At 47.4% G+C, this 12,630-nt stretch overlaps 7 protein-coding genes across 7 annotated transcripts; 3 read left to right on the top strand and 4 right to left on the bottom strand.

The window, feature by feature from the left end:
• Positions 1 to 1,227: 1,227 nt before the first annotated feature.
• On the bottom strand, positions 1,228 to 2,154 carry BX661DRAFT_183793 (superoxide dismutase; the record flags this gene model as incomplete). The annotated part of the gene is made up of 3 exons (XM_051536314.1): positions 2,001 to 2,154; positions 1,700 to 1,903; positions 1,228 to 1,238 (listed from the first exon to the last, which is right to left on the bottom strand). The coding sequence occupies exons 1-3, from the start codon at positions 2,107 to 2,109 to the stop codon at positions 1,228 to 1,230; spliced, it is 324 nt and encodes a 107-aa protein (XP_051390981.1). The 5' UTR covers positions 2,110 to 2,154.
• A 1,580-nt stretch (positions 2,155 to 3,734) lies between these two features.
• Positions 3,735 to 5,647, top strand: BX661DRAFT_32524 (uncharacterized protein). Its single transcript, XM_051539078.1, has one exon. The coding sequence runs from the start codon at positions 3,949 to 3,951 to the stop codon at positions 5,557 to 5,559; it is 1,611 nt and encodes a 536-aa protein (XP_051390982.1). The 5' UTR covers positions 3,735 to 3,948; the 3' UTR covers positions 5,560 to 5,647.
• Positions 5,648 to 6,395, top strand: BX661DRAFT_32525 (uncharacterized protein). Its single transcript, XM_051539079.1, has one exon. It carries the CDS (start codon positions 5,735 to 5,737, stop codon positions 6,353 to 6,355), a length of 621 nt encoding a protein of 206 aa, XP_051390983.1. The 5' UTR covers positions 5,648 to 5,734; the 3' UTR covers positions 6,356 to 6,395.
• BX661DRAFT_183796 (histone-fold-containing protein) lies at positions 6,303 to 7,117 on the bottom strand. Its single transcript, XM_051536315.1, has one exon. The coding sequence runs from the start codon at positions 6,975 to 6,977 to the stop codon at positions 6,435 to 6,437; it is 543 nt and encodes a 180-aa protein (XP_051390984.1). The 5' UTR covers positions 6,978 to 7,117; the 3' UTR covers positions 6,303 to 6,434.
• Positions 7,118 to 8,522, bottom strand: BX661DRAFT_183797 (small nuclear RNA activating complex, subunit SNAP43-domain-containing protein). Its single transcript, XM_051536316.1, has 2 exons — positions 7,745 to 8,522; positions 7,118 to 7,670 (listed from the first exon to the last, which is right to left on the bottom strand). The coding sequence occupies exons 1-2, from the start codon at positions 8,398 to 8,400 to the stop codon at positions 7,304 to 7,306; spliced, it is 1,023 nt and encodes a 340-aa protein (XP_051390985.1). The 5' UTR covers positions 8,401 to 8,522; the 3' UTR covers positions 7,118 to 7,303.
• A 32-nt stretch (positions 8,523 to 8,554) lies between these two features.
• BX661DRAFT_183798 (nucleophile aminohydrolase) lies at positions 8,555 to 9,577 on the bottom strand. The gene is made up of 2 exons (XM_051536317.1): positions 9,418 to 9,577; positions 8,555 to 9,286 (listed from the first exon to the last, which is right to left on the bottom strand). Exons 1-2 carry the CDS (start codon positions 9,498 to 9,500, stop codon positions 8,626 to 8,628), a joined length of 744 nt encoding a protein of 247 aa, XP_051390986.1. The 5' UTR covers positions 9,501 to 9,577; the 3' UTR covers positions 8,555 to 8,625.
• A 446-nt stretch (positions 9,578 to 10,023) lies between these two features.
• Positions 10,024 to 11,753, top strand: BX661DRAFT_183800 (uncharacterized protein). Its single transcript, XM_051536318.1, is given in 6 exon segments — positions 10,024 to 10,070; positions 10,083 to 10,433; positions 10,487 to 11,045; positions 11,069 to 11,290; positions 11,338 to 11,495; positions 11,584 to 11,753. The coding sequence occupies 6 exon segments, from the start codon at positions 10,045 to 10,047 to the stop codon at positions 11,687 to 11,689; spliced, it is 1,422 nt and encodes a 473-aa protein (XP_051390987.1). The 5' UTR covers positions 10,024 to 10,044; the 3' UTR covers positions 11,690 to 11,753.
• The last annotated feature ends 877 nt before the right edge of the window (positions 11,754 to 12,630 follow it).

Below are 12,630 nucleotides of genomic sequence, written 5' to 3' on the forward strand. Positions count from 1 at the left end.
GATGGTTACAAGTTGCTTGTGGAGGGAGAATAGCTTTTTAAATGGAAATGTATTAAAAATTAAAAATTATTTATAAAATCATTAAAATTATAATAGATGTTTTGTATATAATAGACCTTTTGTATGTTTGCTCTTATGCGCTTGGGCATTGTATATGCTAAATTTATATAGTAGTAGCTGAAATATTTGCCCAATATGTCTTTGCTCCCTCGAATAGATCATCGATGTTTTTCGGATGACTGTCATAGTTGCAAAATGAGTTTTCAGCAGAGCCCAAATATTTTCAATATGATTGAGATCGGGAGATTGTGATGACCATGTCAAGATGTTGACATCGTGATTTTGTAGCCAGTTACAAGTCCCACAGGCTGTGTGCTTAGGGTATTGTCCTGCTGGAAGATAGCATTGGCACCATTTGGAGAATTGACACTCTTCAAAGCGGGCACCAAATTTCTGTCCAGTATTTGAACGTGCACGGCGCTGCTCATATTACTCCAATACAAACCAAGGGAATTGGCCCATTAGCGTGGAAAGACCCCACACCATCAAAGATCTACCATCATATTTCATAGTAGGCTGGATATATTTAGTTTCCATCTTGTCGCTGTCTCCCTTGATAACATACCTCCCATGTCTAATATTGAAACACTTAAGTTTGGACTCATCTGTCCAAAGAACCTGCTCCCAATCGGATTCGGTCCACTCCGCGTGTTTTTTCGCCCATCTGTACCACATCTTTTGGTTATTTTTGGTGACAAATGGTTTTTGCCTCACAAAACAAGCGTGATGTTGAATGTGAGCAAGATATCTCTAAACAGTCTGCCTACTTAGTTGACCCCCTTTTTCCTCTGACAGCTTTTTGGTAAGTGTGGCAATGTCGATTCTGTCCCTTTTATGGACATATCTTTGAATGGATATGACATCATCCTTGGTCAAAATCGTAGGACGACCTCCTTTGGGTCTTTTGCTGTAGATGGAATTCCGAATAAGATACATTCTAATCGTGCTAGGCTTGACATGTATTCTGTTGCTAATTTATGTAGGGGTGAAGCCGCTGTGAGCCATTGACTTGATGATGTTGGCCTTATTGTGAGTGGTGATTATGACAATAATAGTAAAATTATGAAAAATGTGTTTTAATTGCTAAAAAAATAAAATATACTTTTGGTAATACAGAATAAAATAAAAATGGTGCAGCTATAATTTAAATTTAAAAATTGAATGGGCTTAGAAGTAGCCTATTAATCCAATTAAAGTTGGGGTTTCAACATAAACTCCTTGGAATGTATGCATGTATTCTTGTGCGACAAAAATAAAAAATGTAAAAAATTATCTTAATGTTGACTTTGTCAACAACAAAACAAGCAAACAATTACGCAACTTACACTGTCATATTGCAGTGGGCCTAGAGTATATCGATAATAAACCGAGATGTTATTTGGGCCATCAGGGTAAAAGATACACGAAGTATAAAAGTTAATGTTAATGATCCAAACAATAAGACGGTATTGGCCCGAGTTGTAAATTGGTCACAAATACTCCATTGAATCCACACATATCGCCAAACAGCCAACCATGGCGTTCGTAGCTAAAAGAAAAAGGTATTCGAGTGGACACAATACTATTCGAAAGTATAATGAAAATAAAAGCCTAGTTGGCGATTCCAATGACGCCGCATGCCTGACGACCGCCGCGTTACCAGTGGTGGCCGACAGCTCATGGCCGCCCAAGCCCAGATCGTCCTCATCGGCGTGCACAACAATTGTGCGGCCAATGACGCTGTAGGGGCCGAACAGGGTGACCTTCGAGTCCTCGATGACCGCATCGACCTTGCCCTCGGCTGACGCCACAACGTTGCCCAAATCGCCGACATGACGCTCCTCAGCATCGGGGCGCCGTGAGTCTTTTTGAAGGGGTTGAAGTGGGGACCTGCGGAGGTGCATCCGTTGGTGTTATCTCCGAACTCGTGCACGTGGAAACCGTGCTTGCCGCCGCCAGACCCGAGATGGAGGCGTGGACCTTGATGGGGGAAGTCTCGCTGGCCTGGGTCAGAGTAACGACACCCTGGACACCCTCGTCGCCCTTAAGAACTGCAATTGCCTTAACCATTTTAATTATGAGTGAATTTGTATTTGAGTTGTTATAATATAAAAAACGGAAAATATTGTTTTGCTAAAGAAAAGGAAAGCGTGAGGTTGGTTGCGGTTGCATCTCGCTTATAAATCGAAAAAATACGTTTACTTTTCTTTGCAGCCAGTCCCTCATCCGATGGTGCCACCGATGCTGGTCATAACAAACGACAAATGTGAGCGATTTTTGGGAAAAGCAAGATAAAAATGACTCAATCACAGGCTACTGTCAAAAATCCCGGACTGGGGGGTATTTTAATAAGTTTACAAAGACCGTTTTGCGTTTATCCGTCCAAAAATTGACCGTGCCTGTCAATGATCTAATTTGATGATTTCGCTTTATCTGCCTGCACGTCAGCCTCCTGATTCAATCGGCGCATCTCCTCCAACTTGATCTTGCGTAGTTCTCCCAGCTTCTTATCCTCCTTGGCCTGGTAATAAAAGCCGACTGATCCACCAAGCAGGCCGCCGAACAAAACAACAAAGGCCTTTGTGTACACGCCCATTTTAAAATAATTTAAAATAGATATGTTAAAGCGGAAAAGTTATAATAAAATGCCGTGATTTGTTGCGTTCACCCGCGAGAAACACTCGCGGTAGGCAGCTGCTTAACATCAATCGATATGCTTTATGGGGGCCTACAAATGACATTCTGTTTGCGCCGTTTGGGTATAACGTTTGAATTATTGTTTCTTATTTAACCTTTATATACAAAAAAGAACATGCCTATCTACTTACTAATAAAAACAATTTTTTTGAAACAGTCGGTTGAGCTGGGGACACAGCACACTTGTCAAAATTTTAAAGGCGGGATAATGTGGTCGTAGTCAGTATTCCCCTGGCACAAATCGCATGTATACTCCCACTCATGGTTTCAGTGCTGGCGCTGCTAATGACAGTGGAAGACATTTAATGGTGAAAGGTTGTGTGTACAAAAAAACCAAACAAAAAGCAAATAATGATACTACAAAAATGAACACGCACAAGTTTGTATAAAAAGACAAACACCGGGTAACAGTTGGATGTATATATGATACAAATTACCAACGCCCACCAAAAAATATATATAAGCAGTAACGACACTAACAACATTTTTAAACATTTGCAGGATAATGCCAACCAACCACTTTTGCCTATTGGAACAGGTGAGCTACAGTAAGCTACAGAACAATTTCGATATTCGCAGGACTTTGCTTTGCGCGCATTATTGCTCTACGCGTGCTATTTTAACAGAGTAGACCATTGCTAATATCGAGTTTACTACGATTACTTGCGGCCAAATGTAACGATTAACGGAAACACCGCCGCACACGATCCAAGGCAGTCCGGTTTGCACTCGGTCAACATGAATGAATCAAGTGAAAACCGTTAATTTATGTTGCTTGATCATTCAGGTGAAAATAGTGGTGTTATTTGTTAAAGCTGATACAGCCACATCCATCTGATCAGATGGATGTGGATTAATGATTCCGAGAGGCTAGTAGTGCGTGCTTTGTGGTGCAGGATACCAACAAACCCTAGTAGTGGTTCTTGGAAAAATCTGATAGATTAATTAATAATTTACACCAGCCTTTAGCTGCGACAAAGTCATTTGGTGAAGAATGCCACAAAAACTTTTCTCTCATTTTCTGTTTGAATTCTCATTTTTACTTCGCTCACTTATAATATTTTCTAATGAAATGTCACCTCCAAACAACAATGACAATAACATAGCTACCCAACAGCAGCAGGAGGGAGTCTGTACGTGGGACGCACATTCCCGAGTGCCTTGTCTGCTCGCCGCCAGCCAAAGGTCGCGCTCAACGGAAGTGCTCCAATAATGGCCCATCAGAACGGTTCTCAACATGCACTTCGGGAAACAATAACAGCATTATCAGCAGCAACGCAGCATCATTCACAAGCTACAGTTTCTATATCCAACACAGTTAGCAACAGCAGGGAGACAATATACAATACCCAGTTCTGGACTGCTGCTGGGTCGCCATTGTCGCTACAGCCGCAGCCAGATTTTGCTCACCCTGCGAGCCCCGGTTCTGGCTCTGTTGATTGTGGCCAAATGTATCGAGCGAATCAGCAGATGTGCAGTCGAAAAATCAATGCGCAGCAAGTATACGCGCCTTTGATGGGCGCAAATGGTGAATGCGCGAGTGGCGACAGAGCCGTGGATGCCATGCATTATTCTTCACCTCTTGCTTCTCCAGAAACAATATCAGCACACATATTAACACAAAAATGCCAGCAGAAAGCACACAGGCAGCGGCAGGATTTATTGCGCATTTTCAGTACCAGTTTCAGCCAGAATGGCCGACGACAACACACACAAGATTTTGTGGGCACTAGCCGAGTCGCACTTTCGACAGGCCCAACAGCGGGTGCACGCAGCAGCGGCTGCAATGGTAAACTGCAAAACGCGCATGATTCCGACGACTGGCAGAGCAGCGTAGTAGCCGGGGTGTCCTGTCTATACAGCGTTCTTCGGTTGTGCTCGTCGTCCCGAGGACCATCCAAGTCTGGCTCTCCAGCGATGATGCTTGGACCCGATGTCGAGGCCAAAACGCGGTTGCGGATAGCACAGGCGCTGGGCCAGTGGTGCAGCGAATCGAGCGGCAACCAGGAGCAGGGGGAAGAGGACAACGAGGAGGAGGCTCAGCTGGTGCGGGCGATCATGGTGGTCCCCAAGGCCGATGCATATGTCGACACAAGGTACGCCATTATTGCTACGCACTGCCGTCTATTCTTGCGTCGCGGCGAGCACAGGTGGGCAGAGCAGAAGCTCAAGTCTGCGGCTGTTGACGCCCAACAGAGATCACTATATCACTGGGTGCACTACTTTGCACTCGAGCTAGCGCACCTATATGTGGCTAGCAACAACGTCCGCAGTGCGCTTGAGGTTCTGCAGCAGTCGCTCAAGCAGGCACAACAGGGGAGCGATAGGGCCAGCGAAGCCGTGGTTGGCGTGCAGCTGCTCGGGCTACTCATACAGGAGCGCAGCTGGGCAGACGCATTTGCCTTGGCCAAAGACCTTGCCGCACCAATGTTTGATTCCGCTCTGGTCGCATTGCCGCAGGTGAGGGCTCGGTTTTGGTCACTGCAGGCGGCTGGCAGTGCTATGTTGGGTCACCACCAGGGGGCGCAAGAGGCCTGCGACAGCGCACGCCAGTGCCTGAAGGAATGGCAGGCGCTGTTTGCCAAGGCGCTGACCAAAAAGTGCGTTTCCGACGGAGGATCTTCATTTGTTATCTCGGGCACTCGCTATGGCTCTGTTCTGCGTGTCCGCGGATGGAGCTACTACGAGGCGCACGCGTGGGTGATGCTAGTGTCAGCGCACGCAACGCGCGGCGACAACGCACACGAGAAGCGACCGGGTTCCTGCGCCTCGCGTTGGAGGGCATTAAGCGGGGAGAGACCGACGGGTTTAGCTACCAATTGAAGACAACCAAGCTTCTTGTACTGTTGCATGTTGTCGACAAGGCGCTGGTGACTTTGCAGCTTTCTGAGGCCAAGTTGGCGCTGGACCAGATCATGGTGCTGCTGCCGAGGGTCAGGGGCCGGAAGCCAATGTATTTTGGCACCAAAGCCGGGACGCTATTGCACTGAGGTGGGCGATGTACAGACACCGCATGGGTGATTTTGGTCAGGCCAAAGACGCCTATACGTGTGTAGCTGCCAGTGACTCTCAGGACCTGCGCTTCGTTGCTCAGGTCAACCAGGCTCTTATGCATGTGTTAGCTAACACAGACGACTCGAGAGAGCGCGCCCACGACATTATCAAGCTGCTCATCAATGATTGTGGTTCTTTAGAGCCCCACGAGGCGGTGCGCCGCTCGATGCTCGAGTTTCTGCAGGGCCTCGAGTCCTTGGAGCCTGTCAAGGCCAAAACCCATTTACTTGCATGTCTGCGCACTTGCACGGAGGTGGCTGACACGGCTTTGCAAGGGTGGACGCTGTGCTTGCTTGGCACATTGGTCCTGTCTACGGGACAATACGACCAGGCCATGAAGATGTGCGCAGCCGGACAGGCCATTGCCCAGCGGGCCAACGATCCCCTACAGAATGCAGCAGCCATTGGTATTCTAACACAAATCGAAAAGGCTGTCGGTGACCCCGAACGATGTGCAAGCTGCTGCAGGTCAACACCAGTTCCTCAAGAAATTCAATATGCAGATCCAAGAATGAAACTGAAAAGCTCCCCCCAGCATAATAGTTTTGTATGTAACAACAAGTAAAAAAATTTAGCGTAATTATAAAAAGGAAATGGAAAATGTGTTTGAGCTTGGGACCTGCGTACAGGAACAAAGGCAAGATTTAGCCCAGCCCGCCCCACTGACCTCTTATACGGCGCGCCAGCTGGATATCCCTCTGCATAATAGTAACCCGCTTCGCGTGCAGCGCGCACAAGTTAGCATCCTCGAACAAATGGACCAAAAAGGCTTCCGACGCCTCCTGCAGCGCCAAAATCGCCGACGACTGCCAGCGCAACCCAGCGGGCGTCTCGCTATGCGTATAGTCGCTCACAAAATCCTGCGCAATCTCCCTCACGACACGCGCAAACGGCAGCTTGGAAATAAGCAGGTTGGTTGTCTTCTGGAACATGCGGATCTCCCGAAGCGCGTTGATGCCACTGGGCACCTTGCGTTTTTGCCGGCTGGGCGAGGCCACTGCAGTGCTTCGCGCAGCCGTGGAGAGCCGAGGTGTTGTTTTGCCGCCTCGGGTGGGGCGTCTGGTTGAGCGCTTTTCTGGTGTGTTGGTGGACGACTGGCTGTGTGGAATCGTTTTCCGCGCGAGCTTTGCTCTGAAAGGACCTCCGCCGCGGCGAGCGCGGCTAGGTACAGATCCGCCTGGCGCCATTTTTTGGAATTTAAACTGGTTTATATCAAATGTCGACGCGGTTTCCTCCTGCTTGCTGTCTTGGGTGCGAATGTTTCGTTTTAAAGCAAACAATGAGAAATATAAAAGTGAAATAAATAAGAATAGCGATTCCGATTGAGAGCCAAATTAAAAAGAAAAAAGAGACAGGTGGCAAGACGCGGGCTGTCTAAAATAAATAAATAAAAAAGATTTTCGAAAAGAAAAAAAACGCGACATTTTAAAAAAAAATTAGCACCCTTTTTTCTCGCCCTAAAACAGCGCCTTTCCCTCCTCCCGTAATGTCTTCAAACCCTCGAACTGTGCGCCTATGGCCAGAGCTCAGGCCGCTGCGACCGCATCTTGTGCATCTGATCAGCCCTATAAATGGCTCTAATGGGCGTAGACACGACCTCATTGTTCCTGTTTCCATAGTCAATACCTCCCAGATCTATGCGGCGGTGCTGGCCAGCCGCAAGCGACGACACATTGCCCAGATTACGCGACTCGGAGTAATCTGCCATCAACCTCAAGCTGCCATCGTCTTCTGCCACAGCGCCCACACGCTCCGCTCTCTGACGCTGATACTCGCGGGCGCGCTCAAAAATGGCAGCCGCCCACGCTGTGTCCTGGTCAGAAATATCCAGCGGCACAGCACCCGGAAGATCGTCGTCGGGGTTGAATTCGTGCCAAACTCTGTCGCGTAGAATTCGCGCGTCGCCTGCTCGACCAGCCGTGTGTTGACCAGCCGCCGCTTATTTGTGCGGTACGTTTCGGCCAGCTCAATCTGCCGCTTGCTGCCCGCCAGGTCGCCGAGGTTTCCCTGTGCGGATCCCATCACTTCGTGCTCGACCTGTGCTAGCCGCGACGCAACCTTGGCGCTGACACCATCCTCGTCGCCGTCCAGCCGCAACACACCCTCGTTTTCGTCCAGCCACGCCACCAGCTCAAAGGCACCGTCGCCCATTAGCCGATCAAACACATAGACGACATCGCGGATCTCGGCCTCGTTGCAGTACTGGTACAGCTTGGTCAGCTGAATCCAAATATCCATGGGCACCCGGATCCCAATATTGGGGAAGTTCACGGGCTGTGTAAAGTACATCAGGTACAGGGCATAGATCACGCCAATGCGGATCTCCAGAATTGCGTCGGCCTGGAAGTGGCCGAGAATCAGCCGGTATGCTGTGCGCATAAAGTTCTGTCGCGAGTTTTTTTCTGTTGCGACAAAATGGATCAGGGAAAAATTCAGCGCCTTCCATACTTCGCAAAAGGACACAATGTCGTACGCTTGTAGGCGCTGGAACGTGCGCATCAGCGTACGCACGTCGCCCTCGATGGCCGAGAGGTACACACCCGTGCGCCCGAGGTTGACTACACTCTTCGTGTCGTCGTTTTCGACAATTTCTTCAGCAATCGATGCCATTTTGTGTGCGTGCGTTTTGAATGGGTGGGTGAATTATTTTGACAGGAAGAATATAGCGAATTAAAAAATAAAAAACAAAAAAGAGATTAAGAATATTGGAAACAGAAGAAAAAACGAAAGGCCTCAGCAATCTTTTTTTATCGATTGGGCATGATTTGGTTTGATGGCTTTTATTTATTTATAATTGAAAAATGTGTGCCCAGCCTGCGACGGAATGCGCGTGCTTTATGAGCCGTATCCAACAATGAACTCGGCAAAGTCCCAGTTGGTCTCCAGCGCGTACGGCTCTGAGATCTCGACGCCCGCAGCAGTGACCTTGGCGCGTCTGAGCTTGTTGAACGACCTGGCATCGCGGTAGTACAGCACCCGCATGCAATCGTCCAGAATCTTGATCGCCTCCTCCTCAGTAATCTCATCCTCACGGCCCTCAACGTACTTGCGCAAAATGGGCTGCGCCAGGTGGCCGCCGAACCCAGTGGCGATAGTCGCCGCCTGGTACGTGGTACCATAGTAGTCCACAAATCCCAGCACCTTCTCGCCGTTATCAATGCCGCCAACTACGTACGAGTTCCACAGTGGGTCAACCTTGGTGCGCCGGCCATACATCATGTTGCTGATGCACCGGTAGATCGAGCGAGTGCCCAGGTTCTGTCCGTCATCCATATCATACTCCCGCGTCAGCAGGTCCTCCAGCGTGTGCTTCATGTGCTGGAAGTCGCCCGTGTCGCCGGTCATGCCCAGGAGTGTTGAGTTGCCCACCGGCATCAGCCGATTCTCGTCGCGGAACCGTGCCATGCTGCCATACGACGCCAGACAGTCCGCCGCCATCATAATACCGTCCTTGTACTTGAACGCGACGACCGATGTTCCGGTTACCATGGGCTGGCTATTAAAAGAAAACATGAAAAGCAGTACATAAATGATTAGCGAAGGCTCCGATTGCGTGAATTTGTGAATTTGTGAATTTGTGTTTACTCAATTGCCCGCTGTCGCTGATCGATTTTCCGATTGCTATACCTAATGCGTGTTGTCGGCCCGTGGCTGGGCATTTCGGTGGGCCGCTGGACGGTGTGAGGAAGCGTAATGGTAATCGAGTCCATATTCAGTTATAACAAGTAGAAAAATATAAAAGTGTAATAAAAATGCCTTGAAATTAAAGATGCCCAAAAAATATATAATAAATGGAGCATAGAAATTGACACACGCCTCAAGCCTGACAACGTCATCCAGGCCAAAAATTTCCAGCAAAAAAAGTGCACGCCATTACGTGTATACGTTGTGTGGTGCGTATGCGGATTCTGATTTAATCATCTGATTAGCAATGCATGTCACTTATGCCACTTTTATTTTGTTCAAACCAGCCAGTCCAATCACATGCCAATTTGCGACATTTCAAATAACATCCCCATCGGATAATCGAATTGCTCCGAGTGACCGAAAAGGGAAATGTTTGGCTATCCTGATGTTTTGGAAAAGTATATTTTTTTTAAAAATATGCTGAACTCGGTCTACCGCCAATAAAATTTGGCGACCATTTTTCCTCTATTCATGTCGGCCAATTTCTCGGATAGTTCTGGATTGACGCCCAAACGCCAACAAGGTGTGCTAGTAATTGGGAAGATGTTTCGGCAACATATTTAGAAAATGTTGAGCACAACAAAAACAATTGAGTATCATTGCAGAACCCAAGCAGTCGTGCGTTGTAATACAACATTTCCAACTTTGTCAACATTGCCTCGTCTTTTCTTTTCAAACATATTTAATATATTTACACTCTTTTATGCATTTTCGTATTATTTCCTTTACACAACACTAGTTTTTCTGCACAATAAATACACATATCACCATCAGATGAAGGCATACTGGAGGCACGATCCCATCAAAGACAAAGGCCGAGTGGGTTTCACAGACCCGTCCATTTGGAGCACAGCCAAGGAGATCATGGGCATTCACGCGAAAATCCTGGTTCTCATGTGCGTTGTCACATGGGCAGCGCTATCCCTCTATTTTGGCGCCACGTACAAGAGAAGCGAGTACGCACACCGCTTAACCATTGATTTGGTCAATTTTGACGAGGGACCAACAGGCCAGCAATCAGCGACGCACTCATGGCCATGCCGCACACAAAGAGCTTGCCAACATGGCGGCTGAAAACAGACATTGCAAATATCGAGCAGGCTCGGGATTACACGATCAAGGACGCCTGGGGCGTTGTTGTCATTAACAAGGGTTTGAGTGCCAGCCTTGCCAATGCCCTGCAGACTGGTGCTGACTACGACGCTTCGGCAGCGATAACATTGCTGGTTCAGAGCGGTCACCATCCAGTGGCCCAGCCCCTGTTAATTCAGCCGGCTATGTCACAAATAATTGACAAGGTCGCAAAGCAAGTCGCGGTCCAACAGGTGAGCAAGTATCAGCAGGCGAGCGGCAACCGCAGCAACGCTACAAACACCCAGGCCTTGCTTAGACCGATCGGCTGGACTACAGAAAAGCTGGCGCCGTTCGACTCCATGTTGGCGATAACGATGGTTCCCATGGGCATGTTTGCAATGTTTACTGGCGTTATCGAGTTGGTGCTGACGCTTAAGTTCAACATATTTACTGTATACAAGACTGTCAAGCACTCGCACATCTACTTGATTATTGTCGGTCTCATTTGCATGCACAGTATCTTGTACTCCTGTACGGCGCCCTGGCGTTCCTCGCATACAAGGGCCCTACGTACGATACCGTGCCACTGGGGCTGCCCATTACCGGAGGCAGGTTTTTCAGTCTGTGGATGTGCTACGCAATTACGCTTATACCTACGGGACTGTGGGCCATGAACCTGATAGTCTTGATTCCGCCAGCATTAATTGCGTTCCCGACTGTTCTGACCGTCACGCCCAGTGTTTTGGCCGGAGCAATTGATTCCGCCTTTGCTCGTCATTCTACAAGTGGTTTCAAGCTGTGCCGTTTTACCAGGGCGGAATGCTAGCTAGATATATTATAAGCGGCGCACACCCGAGCCTCGGCCAAAACTTGGGAATATTGTTTGGTGAGACTGTGCTAATGCTCGCGCTTTTGTTTATAACCACTCGATTAACCAGAAAAACGTACTCGCGGACGTTGTGGACTACATGGGCAATTTCCGTGGAATGCAGAATTTCATTGAGCCCGGGACTGGAAAAATGGTCATGGAAGTCAGCCCGTTGTTCAGTACTACCCTCCCTCAGCCGATAATGAATCGTTATTAAGTAGCCAGTCCGAACTCATTCAGAGAGATAATGCAGTCGATAAGCGGGCGTGAACAGCATTTTCATATTTAAAAATTTTATTCAAACGTAAACATGTGCAATAGAAAATCAATTTTACTTTGTTTTCGTGGCAAGTATTTTTTTTGCAATTTTGATATAGTATTATTTAATGAAATATTGTTTATAATATGCAAAATGTTCTCCATTGGCCCCTGGCCTTCTGGCATTGACCGGCAACTTTAACCGCTTCCTGCCATGCCACTTTGCTGCTCTTTATTACAACCAGCGTCACCTTTTTTACTGTTGCCTTTGCGTCTTCAGTTAATTGCACAACGACAGGCGCAAGTTTAGTCACGAGTGTGCTAACCTCTTCCAGTACTACCCTTGTATCCTTTGTTGTCTGCAAACAGGTGTAACAATTCTCCAAGTGTCCTTGGTTTTTTGAGCAATGGGTGGGCACATTTCTTCTATTAAAAAACGCGAGTTTCGATACAAGTGGGGCAGCATTTTCCCACACAACTTTGACCTTATCAGAGACGAAGTAGACTGAATTACGCCAAATAAATTCGGTGAACTTAATGGCAAACAAAATCATATTATCCTAAACGGGCAATATGTTTAACTCATTTGGCTTGACTTTCGCATTCCACGCGCACGTGTGGAGCTCAGCGGCAAAGTTGCGCAAAGCTGGACGCTTGTCTTTTGAAAATATTTCAGGATTGACAGCAGGCGCTTCCCAAGGGGCGTATCTTATTTTCGGCTACAGCCTTGAGATACACGTTCATATAGGATCGAATCATGACAATAATATCAATAACAATAAAGCAAGTGAGCAAAAATTTAATTTTAGTGATGCAATGCGCATAAACATTAAATCGATTATTATAAAGAGTTGAAGAAAAAATGCTGTGAAAATTCCCATCCAACATTTTTATCCGTCAATATTACGCATGGCTGGCAAAAACAAACAAACAAAACATCAACTTTGAGAAAT

The sequence above is a fragment of the Kickxella alabastrina genome (assembly GCF_025024165.1).
Source record: "Kickxella alabastrina strain RSA 675 chromosome Unknown BX661scaffold_14, whole genome shotgun sequence".
Classification (NCBI taxonomy): domain Eukaryota; kingdom Fungi; phylum Kickxellomycota; class Kickxellomycetes; order Kickxellales; family Kickxellaceae; genus Kickxella; species Kickxella alabastrina.

Coding starts and splice junctions, on each gene's coding strand:
- BX661DRAFT_32524 (XM_051539078.1), top strand. CDS start 3,949: ATGGCCCATCAGAACGGTTCTCAACATGCACTTCGGGAAACAATAACA.
- BX661DRAFT_32525 (XM_051539079.1), top strand. CDS start 5,735: ATGTACAGACACCGCATGGGTGATTTTGGTCAGGCCAAAGACGCCTAT.
- BX661DRAFT_183796 (XM_051536315.1), bottom strand. CDS start 6,977: ATGGCGCCAGGCGGATCTGTACCTAGCCGCGCTCGCCGCGGCGGAGGT.
- BX661DRAFT_183797 (XM_051536316.1), bottom strand. CDS start 8,400: ATGGCATCGATTGCTGAAGAAATTGTCGAAAACGACGACACGAAGAGT. Junction 7,671..7,744: donor CAGATTGAGCTGGCCGAAAC/GTACCGCACAAA, acceptor TCTACGCGACAG/AGTTTGGCACGAATTCAACC.
- BX661DRAFT_183798 (XM_051536317.1), bottom strand. CDS start 9,500: ATGGACTCGATTACCATTACGCTTCCTCACACCGTCCAGCGGCCCACC. Junction 9,287..9,417: donor GGGCCGACAACACGCATTAG/GTATAGCAATCG, acceptor TTCTTTTAATAG/CCAGCCCATGGTAACCGGAA.
- BX661DRAFT_183800 (XM_051536318.1), top strand. CDS start 10,045: ATGTTGAGCACAACAAAAACAATTGA. Junction 10,434..10,486: donor GCCACGTACAAGAGAAGCGA/GTACGCACACCG, acceptor AGGGACCAACAG/GCCAGCAATCAGCGACGCAC. Junction 11,291..11,337: donor TTCTGACCGTCACGCCCAGT/GTTTTGGCCGGA, acceptor TCATTCTACAAG/TGGTTTCAAGCTGTGCCGTT.